We start from the raw sequence: 23,063 nt of genomic DNA on the forward strand, positions 1-23,063 counted from the left end.
ATGGCCACAAAGGACGACCAGAAGGACTGCCAGCAGGACAAACTTGTTCATAACTGGATCTGGGAGGCGACTGTAAGAAAATGATAAATTTCGTTGTTTGCTTAAAGGATACATCCAAAAGTGCTCTAAGACGAATAGCATGATTTTAAGAAAAATGAATATTGGCATGAAAAATTGAGCCAAATTTCCTAGTAACCCCCCTGTCTTATTCATTTTTTTCCGTCGGTTTTCGGAAATATTCAGACAACGCGGTACCATCTTACCCCCCCTCCCCCTCCCACCCCCTAATTCAAACTCTCCCCCCAACAAGATTGCTTCGACAACTATCGCCGTTGACGTCACCACAGCAGGCTACTTTTTTAGGTCCTAAGAAGCAAGTTGAGAAGTTTATACTATTATAAGTTAGACCTCGCCATATACTTTGTATTAAGAAATAAAAGTCAAGCGTTCCATACATACTTTAGCTGCATACTCTCATTTCGTGAAAACAAAAGCTGATTAACGTTACTTGGTAAAAGAACAGTCGTTCAGGTAAAGAATACATTTACATGTAATTTCACAAGCCTGTACCAAAGCTAAAGCAGTCACATCCAGCATCGATTCACATTGTTCTTAATTGTATAAATCCTAAAACAATCACGCCCACATTCGGTGTATACAGTTCCTAAATACGCCAAAGGTCAAGCAGGAACTCTTTGTCTTGGTTTTCGTGGTTCTTGCTTAGGTCAAACCCCCAAAAAACTTACATGCACACAGAATCGGTTCATAAGGATCTTGTATCCGTCAAACCAGGCAGTGCGCGAGGTTTTCAGCATGAAAGGCTGACACATCGATGCAACAGGGGAAGGACAATCATATTCATTAGACAACTAAAACAACTTACTTTAAACCTTGCGTGAAAAGACCTTTTAATCGTCTGCCGTCAGGTTTGATCTTTGCGTCTTTTTCTCAGCGAGCGTAGGGGGTGATATGAACCTTCACCCCAGGTCGTTGGACTTACATATGGATCGACTAAGTGAAAAAAATTATCAGACGTTGTCAAGGACAAGTGAATTAAAAATTTAGCTGAATTCACCGACGTCATTACCAAAGTAATTTTGCTAGTTAGGTGATACTTACGACTTTGTGTTTTTGCACCGTGGCGTTACAGTTACGCTTCGATGCAACTAGGCGAAGTAATAATAACAAAGACGTGAAGATTACGGATTAAGGCGTAGACAAAGGTTTGAGGTTATTAAATCCCAGATGAGCGATTAAACCGGGGAAAAGCGGTACTAAATTTCAAATATGGATTTCATGTATGTATCATGATGTATTCAAAAATCACTCTGCACGTAACTACATGTATAAATGCTTGCGTAAGGCGTAAAACACCAATCAAGTATTGGAGTACTGCATAAAACACCAATGAAATGCTTGAGTGCGTAGTAAAACACCAGTCAGATGCTAAATGCTTGAATGCGACGTAAAACATCGATCAAATACTTGAATACTGCGTAAAACGTCAATCAGATGCAACACCTGACGTTTGAGTACCGCGCAGAGCGGTAAAATTATTTTATTTGAAAGTGTTAATGCAAATTAAGTAAAACCTCAGTGCATCGCACTTCTATGGATAAAATTTGTTTGGGCATTGCTTTGCCTCTTTTTCCTCAGGGCTTCTCTTGTAAACGTTCACAAAATTAGTGACCATGTAAATATGATTCCATCTTATGATTTTTACAAGAACATAAATCCCAATAATGAGAGTAAATACATAACTTTAATCATGGTCAAAGCATGTCATAAACCCTGGTTAAAATCTCAATGACGAATTTATTATCTCACACGACTGTTCTTTCTCAAGCTTTGCATTTGGAAAGAAAAAAATCAGTTCCGTTACCTAATAAAAGATACTTCAAGGTTATTATTCATCTTTCATGAATCACTGAAACAAACGAGAAAGTCACCGAGGTTTCTTCTACTTCTTGCTGATTGGGGATAAGTAAATGAATTTCGGCTGAAAGCGAAATCGAGAATTTGAAAACAAATTCTGATAAGGGAAGGTTTGGATACCTTTTAACGTTAAATTTGGACAAAATTATAACCGTTTTGGAATTGTGAGAATTTTCTGGGTATTTTTTTTCAGAACAGTTCAGCGTACTGAACTGAAACATTGTGCATGGCTTCACCATAACAAGTTTTGTGTTTTTTGAACAAATTTGAGCTAAATTTGGCCAGTTTTGTCTTGTTGTGAACTTTGACATAGCTATTTTTCCAATATAAATGACTATATACAACAGAGTTATATTTGGCAAATGATCACAAGTAACCTGTGAAATCTGGTCTAATGCAAATTTACTCCATCCAGGGATCTATTCAAACGAATCACAGAAATGCTTAAAGCACCAGTTTATACTTCCCGAACTTAAACAGAATTAGGTTAAAAAAAAAAACAAGTGATGTTAATTACAATTTCTTAGACGCACTGTGTCTTAGACAACGTGTCGCCACACTTAATAAACATTAATATGAAAACAATGCAAATGGAGTAGGCCTGGAGGACTCTTAGTTTATCAGTAATATGTAAGGTGTCACCAGGTATACAAGCAAATGTATACAATGTAACGGACTACGACACGGAGAGTAGCGACAACAGTGCAGTTAAAACAATTAAAACACTAACATGACTTTTGGCGGTGTTCTTCAGGCACGTTTTATACTGTGTAAACTACAAACTTATACCATTTGCGGTTTTATTCTGAAATGGTTTAACTTGTTCCTAGGGCCACGTTAATAACGTGCTGTCATTTATTTATTTGATTGGTGTTTTAGGCCGTACTCAAGAATATTTCACTTATACGACGGCAACCAGCATTATGGTGGGAGGAAACCGGGCAGAACCCGAGGGGAAACCCACGACCATCCGCAGGTTGCTGCACAGACCTTCCCACGTACGGCCGGAGAGGAAGCCAGCATGAGCTGGACTTGAACTCACAGCGACCGCATTGGTGAGAGACTCCTTTGGCATTGCGCTGTGCTAGCGCGCTAACCAACTGAGCCACGGAGGCCCCGGCACCAAGATTATTATATAACAGTATATAAAATATGACCTGAACATGCAGCTGTTTCATTTGATCTATGCACAACTGCATTGGTTTCTGGGAATTGTTCAAGGTGGAGAAAATTATAAAAATGCCATAAAGTTCAGATGAAAGAGTGCGAAAAGCTATTCCTACATGTGGTCTTTAATATTTTTTCCGATTTTTCCTTATGGAGAGAAAGACACTTGAAAATAATTTTTGTATGCTGGGTATTGGGGGCCACCTTTTGGTATTTAAAGTCTTTGGTTCTTAATGTTATATATATGAGGATGTAACACAGGTTTAAAAAAATATCTTTGCACTAGAATTTGTTCTTTTCAACTAACAAATGTATTAAACCTCAATTTGGATCATATTTATATTTTTAATGCGTTCACAAATATTATCATAATTTAGCGGAGACTTCCAAGGATAGATCGTCCTGGGCCCAAACATGAATTTCCTACACGTCTCCCCCAATAACGTTGAAATGGTGAAGGATAACGTGTTTTTTTCACTGACATTACAAACCTATTTCAATTTCTAAATTAAATCTAACTTTGTCCTAAAGGAGAAAAAAACAGAAAATGATGTCATAATCAGATAAAAGAGCATCAAAACTTATCTGCATATATGGTCTTTAATTTTTTCTTCGAATTTCTTTTTTTGACAGAAGAAAAGTGTATTTGAAAATGTTTTTGTATGGTGGTTATTTGAGATCACCTTTTGCTATTTATTGTCGTTGAATAATAACATTCAAAGTCATGATTTGATGCAGGTCTAATAAATTTTTTTGAATGTAAATCAGTTGTTTACATCCAAACATATGACTTAGTCTGAATTATGATAATATTTACGAATATATTAAAAATATAAATATGAACAAAATCCAGGTTGAACACATTTATTAGCTGAAAATACCAAATTCTAGTGCAAATATAATTATTAAACATATGCCAGATCCTACTTTAAAACATTATTACACAAAAACTATATATACCAAAAGGTGGTCCCAAATACCCATCATACAAAAATTATTTCCAAGTTTCCGTTTACCTTTAAAGAAAAATTAAAAAAATATTGAAGATCACATTTACAAATTTACAAGTCTTTCATCTTAACTTTATTTAATTTTTATGTTTTCTCTGCCTTTAAGGAAACTGACAAATACAAAACAACAAAATTAATTAATAAAAATGTTAATACACTTTTCACTCTTTTAAACATGTTAAGTGAGGTTGTGGCAGCTCCTCGATCTTCATCTATAATAGTATTATCTACAGTCTCAATGTTCTGGGCTCCGAACTTCCAAGTGTAGCCGATCGTGATTGGATATTTAAAGCAATGGCTGTTATTCAATGCATACATGTACACAAATCTGTTTGGTCAATTCCCTAGTTACATGATTAGAAGAACAACTACTTATCCCTCAATCAATTATCGCAAAAGTGGTGGTCAATCATAGTCGTTGAATAACGATATGTAGCCCCATACAAAACCGCACAGGAGAATACAGGTGATAAGAGATACGTGGCGGATTTAAACAGCAATTCCAATATTCGTATACTGGTACCACTCTCTCGTCCCAAGACGACAATCACAACCTAATCAAAGACAGAATAGGGAAAAAGACCAGAGCAGCGACGACAATGTCATAGCTGGCAAAAGGCCACAAGTAACCAGTCAAATACGGTCAAATACGTTAATTTACCTCAGGTAGAGTTTTATTCTAATTGCTACCACTGCTTTACTCGCTAATAAGTAAATGCAAGAGAAAAAACAGTCAACAGTATTCAATGACAGAAGGAAGACAGCCGAGTTTTCTGGGCATGAAATCCATTTCAGAATTATTGAATACAAAAATATTGGCTATCCTTGTAAATATTCGAACATTATTGTAAATAGACATACATCAACCCAGTGGAGGGGAGTGAGATACTTCTGTAACACAGATCGACAGAGATCCAGAACGCTATGTCCATATTTGCCAACAAGCCTGATAATGTACTGACAGTAAATTGTATAAGCTTGGCAGGACGGCTAATTTCCGTCTTCAGAATTGAAATAATGTCTTTTGATTTCCAGACCGCTTTAGAAGAGACCTGGCTATTCTTGTACAGATCTATATAGGATTTTATCATCAGGGCTATCTGTTCAAATCCGACAAGATTGCATAGATTTCTTTCAATGACTTAGCAATATGGGGATTATTTGTTGCCATCAGTATACCACCTGATAAATATAAGGGATGGCGCTATTTAGCAATTTCTGCATACAGCCGTATTTGATATGAAAACAGGTATATGTCTGTTACAGGAGATGTGGAATTGGTATCTATTATTGGCAAATGGAATCACCGAGTCTCAAATCAATACTTTCCAGAAATTTACTGAACAATAAAACATCCTATAAATTGTAACGTTTATAAACAGTAGACACGAAGAAGGTTTCGGTACTTTTGACGTTAATGTCAAATTTCACATGTTTTAGTGACAGCCGATACAATCAACGGCAGAATTCCATAAATTTAATGTCTATTACTTTATACAGTGAAAAAGTGATGTAGTGTAGATGTTGTCAGCCTTTAAAACTACCAAAATTTAACATCATACTATGTCTGCCCTACATTTCTTTTCGATGTAGGTCGACATTTCGTTTTGGGTGTATAAGTCTGCAATATGAAGTAATGTTGTTTGGCCGCATCTTTCATACCCCCTTTTCCCATCTGATTCCACCCCGCTGCTGTGTATCCCACCTGCTGTATATCCCACCTGCAGTGTATCCCACCTGCTGCATATCCCACATGCTGTGTACACCACCTGCTGTGCATCCCACCTACTGTGTAAACCGCCTGTTGTGTATCCCACCTGCTTTATATCCCATCTGCAGTGTATCCCACCTGCTGTATATCCAACATGTTGTGTACACCACCTGCTGCATACCCCGCCTGCTGGGTATCTCATCTTATATGTATCCCACCTGCTGTGCACACCACATGCTGCGTATCCCACCTGCTGTGTATACCGCCTGATGTGAAAACCACCTGTTGTTTGTACCACCTGCTGTATATTCCACTCACCTACTGTGTACACGACCTGCTGTGTATCCCACCTGCTGTATCCCATCTTATGTGGTTGTGGGTGTATATCACACCTGCTGTGTATCCCACAACCACAGATAAGTCATTTCTTCCTGATTTTTGTCCTGAAAAATGTTTGATGATGTTATCGACGAGAGCCATGTGAGACGTCCTGTGAGTCAGGCATCACTATATGGAAAATAAATTTTAATAATAATTAATATTTAAAGTTATTAGAACGAAAACGAAGAAAACTCGTGTTCCACAACGACTGCCTCTAAACCATTAAAGACAATAAAAAAGCCAAGCTCAGCTTTCATTTAAGTAATAGTCAGAATGATTTAACCAGGCTTTCAGAACTAATGCCCCTCAATAACTTCAGTGCAGGAGTAGCTGTTACTGATGTAACTTTGCTTTAAGAATTAACTCAAAACACCCAGATGTGTAATACAAATAAAGAATGCAAATACAATAGAGCCGAAGTTCGACCTTGAGTTTGTGTCTTATTCCGTAGTCAGAATGCAAATACAATAGAGCCGAAGTTCAATTTTGAGTTTGTGTCTTATTGCGTAGTCAGAATGCAAATACAATAGAGCCGAAGTTCAATTTTGAGTTTGTGTCTTATTGCGTAGTCAGAATGCAAATACAATAGAAGCGAAGTTCGACCTTGAGTTTGTGTCTTGTTGCGTAGTCAGAATGCAAATACAATAGAGGCGAAGTTCGACCTTGAGTTTGTGTCTTGTTGCGTAGTCAGAATGCAAATACAATAGAGGCGAAGTTCGACCTTGAGTTTGTGTCTTGTTGCGTAGTCAGAATGCAAATACAATAGAGGCGAAGTTCGACCTTGAGTTTGTGTCTTGTTGCGTAGTCAGAATGCAAATACAATAGAGGCGAAGTTCCACCTTGAGTTTGTGTCTTATTGCGTAGTCAGAATGCAAATACAATAGAGGCGAAGTTCGACCTTGAGTTTGTGTCTTATTGCGTAGTCAGAATGCAAATACAATAGAGCCGAAGTTCCACCTTGAGTTTGTGTCTTGTTGCGTAGTCAGAATGCAAATACAATAGAGCCGAAGTTCGACCTTGAGTTTGTGTCTTGTTGCGTAGTCAGAATGCAAATACAATAGAGGCGAAGTTCGACCTTGAGTTTGTGTCTTGTTGCGTAGTCAGAATGCAAATACAATAGAGGCGAAGTTCATTGGAAATATCGATGAACTTTTGAATAGTATAACAAGAAAATTGGTGAAGACTGATTGTCAGACATCTTTTCATATCGAAGAATTGCATTAGGCGAAAGACAAAGTGAAGACATTATCCAAGTCACTGTTTAGGCAGTCAGCAGAAAAAGTAATATCCGAAGTCAAACTAAAGAGGAGTTTCATTGGTAAAAATCAGCATCAGAATCTCTCAGAAATATGCAAAACAGTTAACTGGAAGTACAGTGATCAAAAGTCAGCCAATGTTGATTACCATTGTTCTCCCCTGGGCTGTGCCCGGATTCCTCCCACCATAATGCTGGCCACCGTTGTGTAAATGGAATATTCTTGAGTACGGCGTAAAACATCAATCAAATAAATGAATAAATAAATAAATCCCATCATAATGATGGCTGCCGTCGTATAGGTGAAATATTCTTGAGTATGGCGTAAAACATCAATCAAATAAATGAATAAATAAATAAATCCCATCATAATGATGGCTGCAATCGTATAGGTGAAATATTCTTGAGTATGGCGTAAAACATCAATCAAATAAATGAATAAATAAATAGATCCCACCATAATGATGGCTGCCGTCGTATAGGTGAAATATTCTTGAGTATGGTGTAAAACACCAACCAAATAAATAAATAAGTAAGTAAGTGCTCAAAAGTGTCCACCAATGTCGAAAGGATGTACCATATAAATGTGGGGTGCGTCATTTTGAGCACGTAGCCCACATAACTTTGTGAATATTGAAAGATCCGTCTCAGTATGATTATGGGTGTACAGGATTATGGGTAAGCAAAACCAGAGCAGCGACTACAGCGTGTGCTATAATTAATACAAGTGTTAGCAAGGGTATAAAATGTATCTTTAAAGATAACAAGTATCTGTCATTATTTTTCACATCTGCTTTTGAAAAACAAATATCAGGTCTGCGTAATTTTTATACAGCCCCTAGCCTCGGGTTATGCGGAGATAGTTACATACATACAAAGCATAAGGCCATACATCTTCCACGCTTTACTTGCAAACTGTAATTAGCGTCTATTAATTTTGGCAAAACTCAAGTAACTTTGACAGCATGCACTCGAGGGTAAAGCTTCGGCCTTAAGTTTGTGTCTAATTTCGAGTCTGAATTTGCGTAGTATCTATGTTGAACACGGAAAGTTCTTCTAGAGCCTTCTGGACCTTGACTGAGTGGGGTGCCATGTCTGGTGTCTTCGGCATGATACTTCAGTGTCGGTAGAACTGGCGACATGAGCTTAACCACAAGAAGACATAGCATGTGTTTACGCACACCCATAATGACTTCTCCTTGTCATAGGAATAAAAATCAGTACGTACGATGTAAAACCTAAACATACATACATATGTACATCATCAGCGTATGTCGGTAGAGCGTCCGCTTCGGGACCGGTAGATCCAGGATCAATCCTTGATCGAGTCACACCTAAGACTTTAAAAGAGGAAGTTGTAACTTCCTCGCTTGGCGTTCAGCATGAAGGGGATAGTGCAACGACTGGTTGACCCGTATCAGTATAATGGCTCGGGAGGGGCGGCTTGCTTGCCTTCGGTAAGTCGTCTCAGTGAGGCAGCACTAAATAAAAGAGCGGTGGAAATCCGTCCTGCAACAAGGAGGCACATTACACGTACATGCACCCTAATGATTCCTTCGTCGTCATATGACTGAAAAATTGTTGAGAACGACGTTAAACCCCAAGCACTCACTCACTCACTCAGCGTGTGTCCAAGATGCACTATAAATTGCTGCAGTGTGAACTCGATCACTGAACTCAAACCTTGCTGCAACGACCCAAATAGTCAATGTGTTAGCAAAGACAAAAAAGACAGGAAATGAAATAAACCTTCTATCTGTGTATACAGCCGATTTATATAGTGATATATCTACAGTGAACTATATGGTGTTTTAATATAATTAAGACGAATAGCATAAAAAGAAAAACCAGAGCAGCGACGACAGTGTGACGACAAATGGTCACACTTAATCGTTGAAATCTGGCCTCTTGTATTTCTTCTCGAAATGTAGACAAACTGGGGTATAAAAGATCTAACCATGCGACAAACCCTCGAGCAAAACTTGGTCACCGATAAAAAAAAGTGTGATTTGGAAACACACTATTAAAGCTTCATGCACAATTCTAAACAACTAATAAAAGTTTGATCTTCAGTATGTTTTTCCGTCAAAATACTTTACACAGGGAATTGCTCCACATATACATTATCATTAAAGATGTGCAGCATTGGGAATAAAACCAGGGCAGCGACGATCGCATGATAGCTGAAAATTGGTCACACGAAACCGCTGAAATACGGCCTCTTGTCAATTTACCTCAGTCAGGGTTTCATTGTAACTCTTCATGTAAATACATAAAAAGGAGCAAATTACACGCCCCCTATCACCATAGTTCAAATGTAGCGCAAAAGAGTGTTGACACGGATGCTCCAGGAGTGTTGAACTTTGATCAAGAAGCTGCAGTGGAATAGGAACACTTCTCCGTTGGTCATGCACATGTCTAGAGAGTTTCCGAGAAAGGATTTTACCCCCCTAGACGAAAACGGTCAAACGAAATTCATTCGATTACATGATCTCATAAGAATCGTTTGTTGGCCACTACACTTTATAGAAAACAACACCAACCAGAAGGATCTTTTTCACAAAGACTATGTTTAGTTTTTAACGAGATGTGTTTATTACTGTAAACGTATGAAATTCTTAAATAGTGTTTATTTATTTATTCGATTGGTGTTTTACCCCATACTCAGGAATATTTCACTTGTACGACGGCGGTCAGCATTATGGTGAGAGAAAACCGGGCCGAGCCCCGGGCAAAAACCCTCGACCATCTGCAGGTGGCTGTAATACCTTCCGGAGAGGAAGCGCGCATGAGCTGGACACAGCAACCGCGTTGGTGGGACGCTCCTTGGTGACTGCACAGATACGCCACATAATGTCTTATAGATATCGAAGAAAAGTGCAAAGTGCCGTGGAGACTAGATATAGGAAAGTTTCATACTTACTTTGGTAATGGACTTCTGGTAGTACTAATAGCATATGATAATGATAAATGCAGAAACATAGCAATCAGTGGATATTTAAGTGTTTAATGAATCAGTGACGTCACTGTGGTTAATCTTGTTAAATATGGTCTACAAATGCCACCATAGAAGCACAAACTTTTTTTTTTACATTTTATTCACTTTAACAAAATGTTTAAAAAAATCATGAAAACCATACTAGCTTTGAGATATCACGAAATCAGAGAATGTGTACTTCACGTAAAGGCATGGTCGCTTCTTGTAGTTTAGCCGAAGCCACGAATCAGGTGATGAAGATAGGAACACATACTCACATGTCACTCGGCTAGGGACAGATGAAAGAAAATACTTGCCTTATATGTACAGCCAAATTATCATTTTCAGTTCATTTTACAAAAACATGCAAATTAATTGTTTTAAAATGATGTTATGAGAAGTTTGACGACAAGCGCTGCTATGGCCCGGCACGTACGTAGGTATGCCAAAAAAAAATACACAACGCTTAAGGCAGTATTTCTCAAGGCAAATTTTCCAAGGCAGATTGACCAATCAGAAGCCTAGAATTTTCTCTGTATTGTGATAAAAGTAAATGTGTGTCCCGTTATCCGTTGACATTCCATCAGGGGGATCAATATGTACACGTCATGCGGCTATTTTGTTTTACGCATCCAAGATGGCCGCGGTGGTTATATCGTTTTACGCACATTTTTAATAGCTCAAAATGTTGTTATGCCCAAAACGTTATGCCCAAATGCTCTCCCGTTCGTGTCATAACACTTTCCAAGTTTAAAGGGGTAACAGCGTCCTCCAGTAGTTGTCCGATCATCGTTGACACGACGGAGTCACGCAAATCCCTAATAGTAAGTGAAGTATACAGTTCAGATCACAGTTCAGGCCCCGGAATCACGAAGCAATTTTCGACTTAAGTCAAAGTTTCAAATGACTTCAAAATTGTTGTTTCTTATGTTTTAAGATCCAGATTTTGAATGACAATGTAAATTCTTGATAAGTTGGTGTACAACAAATTCAGATAAAATAATATACATGGAACATACCAAATTTTATGATTAAAGTTTTGACTTAAGTCCAAGCTCGCTTCGTGATCCCAGCTGCCAGACCATCAGTTGGTAATACAGATCCAAAATTAGATCGCCATAGAGCAGTCTAGTTAAGATAATTAGCATCACAACCTATAAAAATTGTAAAGGAAGATAGTTACCTGGAAGTAAAAGTAGTCAACTGTTTCCACTGATGTCCCAATGACAAGCATGTGTAATAACTGACAAGTCATAGATTAACTCTCCGTACCGATTCTCTGCGGGAGATCGTAAAGAGGAAGGTCATACCCCCAGTACCTCTCCAGAACCCACCAAATACAAGAAGGTCATAACACCAACCCCTCTCCAGAACCCACCAAATACAGGAAGGTCATAACACCAGTCCCTCTCCAAAACCTACCAAATACAGGAAGGTCATAACACCAGTTCCTCTACAGAACCCACCAAATACAGGAAGGTCATAACACCAGTCCCTCTCCAGAACCCACCAAATACAGGAAGGTCATAACACCAGTCCCTCTCCAGAACCCACCAAATACAGGAAGGTCATAACACCAATCCCTCTCCAGAACCCACCAAATACAGGAAGGTCATAACACCAATCCCTCTCCAGAACCCACCAAATACAGGAAGGTCATACCACCAGTCCCTCTCCAGAACCCACCAAATACAGGAAGGTCATAACACCAATCCCTCTCCAGAACCCACCAAATACAGGAAGGTCATAACACCAATCCCTCTCCAGAACCCATCAAATACAGGAAGGTCATAACACCAATCCCTCTCCAGAACCCACCAAATACAGGAAGGTCATACCACCAGTCCCTCTCCGGAACCCACCAAATACAGGAAGGTCATAACACCAATCCCTCTCCAGAACCCACCAAATACAGGAAGGTCATAACGCCAATCCCTCTCCAGAACCCACCAAATACAGGAAGGTCATAACACCAATCCCTCTCCAGAACCCACCAAATACAGGAAGGTCATAACACCAATCCCTCTCCAGAACCCACCAAATACAGGAAGGTCATAACACCAGTCCTCTCCAGAACCCACCAAATACAGGAAGGTCATAACACCAATCCCTCTCCAGAACCCACCAAATACAGGAAGGTCATACCACCAATCTCTCTTCAGAAGCCACCAAATACAGGAAGGTCATAACACCAATCCCTTTCCAGAACCCACCAAATACAGTCGCTTTAAACGTTACTGAACACAGATTTTTTCTTGTTATTTTTTCCCGGCTACATTATTTATTTATTTATTTATTTATTTATTTTATGCTGGTTTAACGTCAAACTCAAAAATTGATCAGTTACACGGTTGCGATCAGTTACGGCTTGAGGAGCCCATAGTGCTAGGGGAAAACCACTGACCTTTGGGAAGTTACTGACAAACTTTCCCACAGGTGATTCACAGATATGCAGACCATATCTGTGGATGGCAGGTAGTCTTCAAGAAATGTTAGACCGTGCGACGGGTCACCCGTCCGCAAGCAGTGAGAGGTGGTAGACAGAAAGGGAAAAGAACCCACTACACCATTTGTGAAGTACATCTCAAAGAAAGCTGTGTCTTTTACGCAATTAAAAGTGTCTGTACATCACTTTCTCACAGTATTTAATCATAATCTTGTTCTGCTCAGGATGTTGTTATTCGTTAACGCCTAGTTTACAAAGCTGAAAAATTATTGTTTCTGGAGTATACTTTTCTTGAAAGCCCCGTGGATGTGGGCCTATATACCTTTGGGTCATGGTGACAAGCTTCGTTACACTAGCTTACCTAAATCTGACATCAGAAGCTTCATTCTGCATACCACAGCTTTTAATGTTTTTATGCTTCAGTTACTGGGGAACAGTACACCTTATTAATAAAACAAATAGGATGGTTGTTAACTTTTTCAGTGTGTTGATAGAAATAATTACCTGTTACAAGATAACACAGGCAGTCACTCCAGATCCGTAGTACCATGCGCACGGCAAAATTTTTTGAATTAAGGCAATTATAATACATCACCATCTGTTTTACTCATGTCATTTTCGGTGTGATGGGTTATTTTCACGTCCCACTGCTAAGAGAGTTCCAAAGACTGGGTGTTGCGACAAAATGTGACAATTTCCGTTAGTTAACCAGTTAACCAGAGTTAGTTCATTATACCCGATGTTTCAGTCATATTAATTCGACTCAAGTTTCTTGAATTTTCATGGATTACAATTCTTTTGTAAGGAAATATGGACTGTGTCCAGAATCTATGGCAGAATGATGGATAATTATGTCCAATGCCAGCTAATCCGGGGCTAGGGGCAGTATATTCATAATGCTGAACAGACGTTCATACATGTAAGTCATAAGTCGAGTTAAGACTTTAAAGACTTTAAAATGCTGTTGTCTCGCTTGGTACTCAGCACTAAGCCCGGTGTCAGTATAACGTGACTGGGTGAGGTGTCATGTCTGGTGTCTTCGGCATGATCCTTCAGTGGCGGCGGCACTTTGTGGCATGGACACCCTGCCACAAGAAGACACACTTAATGACTCCTCATCGTCATATGACTGAAAATTGAAAATTGAAAGTACAACGTTACACCCCAAGCATTTATTCATTCTTTTAAGTAAATATGGGTCTGAGCATCTCTGGTACTCTGCTTTATAATTATGTCTGATTTCGCATATTCCGGAGCTAGTGATCGTAATTCATCGTGTAGAATTAAATGGTCAAGTTGGATACATGTACGTTTGCAATCATTGCGCAACTTAGATAATATTTATATTACAGATGACTTATTTACAAGCATAGCATTTTGATTTCCTGAATAATTTAATCCGTCACTATTGATGACTGCTTATTTTTACGTATATATGTGTATATATCCTAATTTCACTATGCATCTTATTGGGGGTCTACCTGGCCGAGTGGGGTAGCACGCCGCCCTGACCCAGGAGTCCCTCACCACTGTGGTCGCTGTGAATTCAAATCCAGCTGAGACTGGCTTCCTCTCTGGTCGTACCTGGGAAGATCTGGCAGCCACCTATACCGATGGTCGTGGCCACCGTCGTATCAGTGAAATATTTTTGAGTACAGCGTAGAACACCAATCAGATAAATAAATAAAATATTTATATAACTATCTTTGCTGATTTGTGTTCAGCTTTGTTCTGTGAACTACTCTTGCGATTATTGATATGAAACGTGCATAATGATTAGCCGCTGTGGTGCCAGTGTCTGTTTCGACGCATAGATCTATCATCACATGCATCAACCGGGTCTTCGTCACCGAAGTGATTAGCTCGCCAGCGAGGCGCAATGACCCAGGAGCCTCCTACCAAGCCTTAGGACAGATTCATGCATTGAGAAACAATAAACTGTGTCCTGTGACGAAGGAAATACGCAGGCAGTGTTCACTTGTTGTTCTCATGTGTACCATGCTAGATCACGAAATCATTAAATCATGTCGTTTTTCAAAACACTGTCTCAGTCTTAGCTTGATCGTATTTGTCCATATATCCAACGTGGAGGAATTAGACACAATCATGGAGCCGAGCGATTCTTGAAACTTAGTCTGTGTTTACTCACGAGAAAACAATACCGTATTCTATGGGGAACTTCGACCGATGAAAATCTCCACAATGGTCATGTGACCCACCGGACAGTTCTGAAAAGCACAGCAGGTGAGGGGCCTTCGACCAATCTGAACGATCGTAGTATCTGCCATTAGGATTTCATCAGTTCAGATAAGGTAATAGATCATCTAAATGAGAACGAACTGTCGATCGCCGAGTGGATTTCGCCCAACTGAAGTATTTTTGCCAAAATTCTCGATGTATAAGCCACATGCCTCTAAGTATTCAGTACCTCACGGCTTGTCAACTGAAATATCGCTTTTCATAGACTGGTTCTAGAATGATACCGATTTAAGGAAATCCCGAGTTTTTCACGAGCATGAGCCTGGTTGTATTGAATCGGACAGACTTGAGTTTGATAGGATTCCGCTCTCCAACTACTGCGTAACTTCACTCCTCTGATGACGAGTAGCCTCCGATAGAATACTTGTAAATTCATATACGTGTATGACAAATAACTACAGTTGAGAAGATCCAAAATATTTTATTCAGATATCGTTATAAGCTAAATTAAATGCAGGAAAATATTTACGTCAGTATTTTCTTTCCACGTTTATCTTAACGACAGCCTCCGCGGAAGAAGAGGGCAAATCGGCATATACAGACACCGTCAGCGCACAGATTACACAAAGATTAACGACGCATGCCATATATTCATAAAAACACACACATTAATGTGCAAACGCCTAACTGTTTTCATTTGAACGCAGACGTCGTATCCATAAACACGTTATATGTATATGGTGGGGCTATACACCCATACATTTTTGTTAAAACATACGCTGGCATCATGTTTATAACACTGACGTTTTCAGTAAATCATTTCAACGTTTTCTTCCGAAACACTGGTGTTTTACAGGAAACATTTGAAATGTTCATTAAAGTGGTCACATAGCCGTTTTTTATTTTAACACCTATCAGTTTTTGCTGTGTATTCTCCGCACAGTTACATTAATTTAAATTTTTAAATCACCTACACACCTAACAACCCTTCGTGCTGTTGCTTCACTCTTCACATGCACTGATTCGGAATCAACGCTTCAAATGTTTGTGTTTTCCATTAATGTTTATGTTGATTGCTGATCTACTCCGTACTCAAGAATATTGCACCTATACGACGGGGGCCAGTCTAATGTTTGTTGTCTGAGTGATGCTAGAATGCATTCTATTGTTATAATGCAATTTTTTGTCGTATTCGACATAACACCTGTTAGTCCAGCTGAATCTTTATGTTGAGTTAACAGAATACATGTATGTGTGTTATATTTAACAGAATAATCTGTTGCAGTAACAGAATACATTCTAGCACCACTCAAAAGAAAAAAAAACAAATTTTCTCTGGCTTATATCTACCTTGACTTAATTATTTGTTTAAATATGGATGGCAAGAATTATTACAACACTGGAGTACTGTCAGAGCCTGGGAGGAATTGTTCTTTAATATTCGTATTCAAACGAAAGTAGGAAAGAATATGTATGTACCTGAGTGCCTGGGGTTTTATGTCATAATTTTTCAGTCGTATTAATGCAGGCCTGTGAGATCTTAATGTATATGTTAAAGAGACATACCGCCGAAAGAAATTCAGAATTCTTGAGCTGGTTCAGTTAAATACAAAAATAAATTGCCTGTATTTTCCGAAATATGTCAATTAGGAGAACTATAATGGTGAATCCCCTACTAGGGTAAACCGTTCCCAGGAGCTAATAACATGCAAATGAGGCAGCGATTAGATTCTCCTGCTCCTACGCTTGCGTTTGGATCGCAAATGTAAACAATGCAATAGGCTGGAAGCTCCCTACCTGTTGATAATGTCTTATAACGTACTCGTAATTCCCACAGATCTGTGCGACAGAGCGGAAGTTACATGGTAGGGCGCATAATTATAACGCAATACCGTCTCAGCTGTATGTAAATGACGTCTAAAATAACAGCACATTGTTCTCGCCGACGGCAATATGTCTCTTCAAGAAAAACAACAAGTTTAATTACCCAACCGGGTTACAATGGGAGGAGGAACTCATTCCAGCAGTTGTTTCCACAATTATCAATATGAAATACCAATTTGCGCTTCCTTTCAGCATCATTACGTATTTTTTCAATGCATAGGTTACCTCCCTTCACGAAAGGTTTCAGGGCAATTATCCAGTGCTTTTAGCACCAGGAAGTACCAGTGTGATTGAATTTAATCAAGCAAGGAATTCCGTATTTTCGTAATACAAGGTTACTTCCCTTTTCAAGGATTTCTCTCTTGACATCAGGTATCTGTCCTTTGCAACAGTATTAACGCATATGGGCTATGTAAATACTGCCCTAAACTTTGCACATAATCGAATTGCAATGATTCAAAAGTAGTTAACCTTACCAGAAATTACAGAGGTGCATTGGTCACAGTTAATCATTGTGGTTGATTCAATTCCATCATACTGGTGCTTCCAAATGCCAAAAGCATCGGATAATTGCTCTGATACCTTTTGTCAAAGTTAGTAACCTGTGCATTACGAACATGCGGACTAGTTTTTAAAATTTTACATATGTTCTAGCGCCCTTTAAGAGTGTGTGACGGCTTTGGGTTTAATGCCGTGCTTGTCAATTTTCTAGCCGTATGGTGATGAAGGAGTCCTTATAGGACATGTTCGCTGATGTGCCTCCTTTTTGCAGGGCGGATTTCCACCGCTCGTTTATCTAGTGCTGCTTCACTGACGACTTACCAAAGGCAAGTATAACCCGAGACATTATAATGATATGGTTCAACCAGTCGTTGCACTTTCCCCTAATGCTGAACGCCAAGCGAGGAAGCTTTTAAGGTCTTATGTGTGACCCGACCTGATCCTGAATCTACCGCTCCCGAAGCAGACTCTCTAACAACTGAGCCATCACGCAAGTCGCACTTTTAGATATTATCGCGGTTTTACAATTAGTACTTGCACACAGCATACGTTTGAATACGTTTAGGTAGTTCTCTGCAGATTTAAAGATGGGATAAATTGCACTTTGATTTGGATGCTTTGATCGTGGGCGTGTGTCTCAATATGTGTCCCTTCATGCACAAACATGGAGGTAAGCGTTACATTGTAAAGCACAATAATAACATTTTGTTTAAATCATTAAGGTATAAGTATGTTCGGTAAAAATTATGTTGACCAGCTCTAGGTGAGGAATGGAGTGTATTATGATAAAGTTAAGTGACGCGCGGAGGTTGGAGGGATAGCTGGATGTCAGTATGTGTAGCTTACCCGTAATTCTACCAATATTTGTATGACACTTAACGCAGCCAGGTGTTTCCTGTGTCTCCATTACGTTAGGTGTAAGTTACACAAGATGTGCGGAGTGTTTGTGAACCAACCTAAATTTAGACTTGTTCATTTCGCCTAGAGCTCGGAAGTGTGCCTGTGATGTGCAATGTACATCCTTAGGACAATGAAATGAACACAGTGAAGTGATCATATGTAATTCCATATTAGAAAATACAGAGAGGAAAACACATAGGCTACAATTTGTTTTTTACAGATTATGATTCTGGGTTTGTCTCATTTTTAACATACATTGTAGGTGCAGATGGAAAGATATCACATAGACTCATTGACACGGATGGATAGATATTACGTAGATATAGGAGGGTATAGAAAGATGCAGAACAAACACTGAGGTTTGTCTCATTATTAACATACATTGTAGGTGCTGATGGAAAGATATCACATGGATTCATTGACACGGATGGATAGATATTACGTAGATATAGGAGGGTATAGAAAGATGCAGAACAAACACTGAGGTTTGTCTCATTATTAACATACATTGTAGGTGCAGATGGAAAGATATCACACAGACTCATTGACACGGATGGATAGATATTACGTAGATATAGGAAGGTATAGAAAGATGCAGAACAAACACTGGGTTTGTCTCATTATTAACATACATTGTAGGTGCAGATGGAAAGATATCACATGGACTCATTGACACGGATGGATAGATATTACGTAGATATAGGAAGGTATAGAAAGATGCAAAACAAACACTGGGTTTGTCTCATTATTAACGTACATTGTAGGTGCAGATGGAAAGATATCACATAGACTCATTGGCACGGATGGATAGATATTACGTAGATATATGAGGGTATAGAAAGATGAGGGGAAAACACTGAGGTTTGTCTCATTATTAACATACATTGTAGGTGCAGATGGAAAGATATCACATTGAATCATAGACAGGAGGGTATAGAAAGATGCAGAACACACACTATGTCACGAGGGGAATCAGTGCTAAGAATTGGTGGACATTACATCAAAGTTCACACAGTTTAGTAAACCCTGTGCTAATGTTCCTCGTCAGTGACACTGGATGAACGGTGGCTGACAAAAAACACTACGTGAACATCAGATGAAAAATTTCTGACCACGAACCTCATGTGAACAATGCACGCATGTACTCACACAGATATATCATAACTGTAGCTCAGTGGCCATCCCACGTTGTCTCATCGAATTATTATTTTAAGTTATTTATTTATTTTATTGATGTTTCACGTTGTACTCAAGAATGCTTCACCTTTTTTTCGGTGGTCATCATTATGGTGGGATAAAATCGGGCAGATCCCGGGAGAAACGCATTAACATCCGCAGGTTGCTGCCATATCTGCCGACGTATATACAACGGGGGAGGAAGTTGTCCATTTCATGAGTGAAGTGCAAGATTTAAGAATGTGAAAACACGTCAATTTGTTTCAGCAGGCTTCAGTCCAGATGACTACTATTGATTTATAGCACGTAGGTCTACATCACGTGATCGTTCTCGTGCTGCGGCCCTCGACCCGCGAGTAGCGGCCCGCGGCACGGTGACGGTACCATTCGCGCTCGATTTGCTCTGTACTCGTGGCGAGGGCCGCGACCGGCGGGACGCGTGGCGAGAGGACGGGGACGGTCTTCGTCCTCGACCTCTTGTGTCGCGCCCCGAGGGTCGCGAATCGCGGCACGAGAATGGTACTATTCGCGCACGATTTGCTCTTTCCTTGTGCCGGGGTCGACGAAGGGAGGCGAAGGGAGACAACTCATCTAGGAATCGAAAGATACCCTTGTGTGTAAGTTATCGGCCTTGGGGACACATTGTACGTAAAACAGATCAATCTCTTAAGGATGAGTTAAACGTAAGTCAAGCCCAACATTCGTTTACCAGTCATAGACCATGAAGGGGCGTTCCATTTCTATATTCGCGTGGCACATTTCCAAAATAAGCTGAAACTGCAGTTCCCAAACGTATGTGTAAGAAGAAATGTCCAAGTAACAAATACAGCTGAGAACATATAAAAGAGAGTCATTCATCAGAAGACAGTGGATATTCTAGGCATCACATCCACATCAAATTTCAAACGTGTAGTCGGTGCATCATTTCCAGGCTCAACTCAGTTATGGGAACATCAGTCTTGCTTTGATTGCAACTTTTCGTCCAAACAACACGTTGACAGAGTAAACCTGGAAACATGAATACGGCCCTTATACTAGCATATAGCTTAAATTAAAATATGTACACCAAAGAACCAGAGACCAGTATGTATGTGTGCTTGGGGTTTAACGTCATACTTAACAATTTGTCAGTCATAAGACCACGAGGAGTCGCCATGTGTGTTTACATATATCGTGTCTTCTTGTGACAGGACGGGTCCATGCCGCCAAAGCGCTGCCGCCACTGAGGTATCATCCCGACGACACCAGACATGACATCCCACCCAGTCACATTTTACTGACACCGGGCCAACCAGTCATGTTTACTTTCTCTAACCTCTCAATGCTAAGCGCCAAGCGAGGCAGCCACAATTATCATTTATTAGATCTTTGGTATTACCCGACCCGAGTTAGATTCCGATCTTCCGACCCCGAGGCGGACGCTCTAACAGTAAGTCCACCGAAGTGGTCTTAAGCGGACAAATCATTTTGCTCGAAGTTCAATATGGTCTCGAAACTAAGTAACCAGGAGAACAAACTTCAAAAACACTGACAGATAATATCCTCAATAATTGTGCTGTTAAATTTCAAACAGTTGCGACTTGCAGTTTCCGAGAAAGGCGACTAAACAAAAAAATACTGCCCAAAAAGAATGATTTTAATGATCCAAGCAAGAATAGTGACTTCCAGCTTTCTCGATTTCGATACTGACTTTATTCACTCGCGTAGAACATCCATTGCGTCTTTCCAATAGCACTGAAAGCTGTGCGCATCTCTGTGGAATGCGTCTTAAATTCGTATTTCTTAGATCTTTGTTGGTTTGTGTTGAAACTTGTTTTGGGAATTCACAATGCGATTATTGACCTGTAACGCCCATTTTGGTTGACGGCAGGCATACGAATGTCTGTTTCGACGCATAGATTTACAAAGTTTGTACTTATCCGGTTTGTTATAGGTGGGAAAATGGTCCCCCTGCCATAGCTGCAGACTTAGTAATGAGGACACGTTGTCCCTGTCGACACTCTATGCAACTCCTAGGTTAAATACAGCTAGGGGGTAGTCCATTAGTCACGGTGGGTTAGGAAGGTCTGAATACAAGGGCGGTTGATCCTTAAAGTCTCATTTAGCGGAGACGTGCCTGAGTGAATGGACGGTCATCACTAACACCCGGTTCCCAGCTAATACCAGATCCTACAGCTTAATCTATCTTAAACTCCCAGTATTCAGAAGAAAATAATCCCTATTGTGAACGGCCATGCGTGTACCAAGTCATGCGAGTCGGGATACGTCCTACAGCACTGTGGGATATGGAGCGCTATACATATGCTCCGGAATCAGTGCATCAAAACAGACTTTCGTACACCAGCCCTTAACCAAAATGGACGTTCTAAATCAATGTTCAACACAAACGACAAAAGAACTAAAAAAGTATATTAAGTACGAAATTAAAACGGGTTCTTGCAAAGATAAGCAATCAACACTTTTTCGGTGATGTTGGAAAGACGTAAGGAATGTCCCAGGCGAATGAATGAAATCAGTGTCAAAATCGAATGCCACTCTCAAGTTATCAGTCATCGATAATTAAGATATGAACCTCAGTCCTCAGTCGCGCTTTGATCACAACTGTTAATACATCCAACGTGCAAACGTATTTTTTATGCGGTTAAGATTGTTCTGTTTCCCGCATTCCTAGGAACTCTTCGAGAAAGTGTTAATGTCGGGGTAATTTAATCTTTAGCATGAAGGAAGAAAATTAGTTTTCTTTTTTTTTTTTACGTTTTCGTCCCCTTTATACAATGGTAAATGTATGCATGCTTGTATGCTTGTATGCTTGTATGCATGTATGTATGTATGTATGTATGTATGTATGCCTGGGGTTTAACGTCGTACTTAACAATTTTTCAGTCATATGACAACGTGAAGTGATTAGCTGTGTGTACATAAACTGTGTCTTCTTCTGGCAGTCCATGCCGCCCAAGTGATGCAGCCACTAAAGTATCATGTCAAAGACACCAAACATGACACCCCACTCATAATGCTGACACCAGTCCAGCCAGTCATGTTTTCTTGCTGTAACCTCTGAGTGCTGAACGCCAAGCGAGGCAGCAACAAGTAACACTCACTCACTCACTCACAAGAATGAGACTACTGTGTGTATGCCACCATCATGACCATAGAAAAGAAGTGTACAACTTTCACTCATTGCCACCGCTAAAAAATATAACGTGTGCTACAAAGCAGCATGTGAAAATCGAAGCTGGACTGGTGACCGTGGGAAACGGCAGGCAAGATCGAGTAGAACTGCTTCATATTATTGCCCCTGGCGTGCACAATTACACATGGTGTCCGTAACTTGAATAAATTAAGATAAGAGTGGAGTTAATCCTTCTCTAATCTCTCCATTCAATAGTAAATAAAAGGTTGAATCCACGTAGGCCAAATCAAAGCTCCCGGCCGTCCATCGCGTTACGTCATTGGATATATAGGACTCAGGAAATTTGGAAATATGGGGCAGGCAATTAAATCTGTGGATATCTCTATCA

At 39.8% G+C, this 23,063-nt stretch overlaps 1 protein-coding gene across 1 annotated transcript in view; it reads left to right on the top strand.

The window, feature by feature from the left end:
* LOC135477004 (uncharacterized) overlaps positions 1-23,063 on the top strand; it is a 40,803-nt gene continuing 17,740 nt past the window's right edge. Inside the window, exon 1 of the mRNA XM_064757152.1 lies at positions 1-72. Coding sequence (XP_064613222.1) covers positions 1-72 — 72 coding nt within the window. The remainder of the gene's footprint in view (positions 73-23,063) is intronic.

The sequence above is a fragment of the Liolophura sinensis genome, chromosome 10 (assembly GCF_032854445.1).
Source record: "Liolophura sinensis isolate JHLJ2023 chromosome 10, CUHK_Ljap_v2, whole genome shotgun sequence".
In the NCBI taxonomy this organism is placed as follows: domain Eukaryota; kingdom Metazoa; phylum Mollusca; class Polyplacophora; order Chitonida; family Chitonidae; genus Liolophura; species Liolophura sinensis.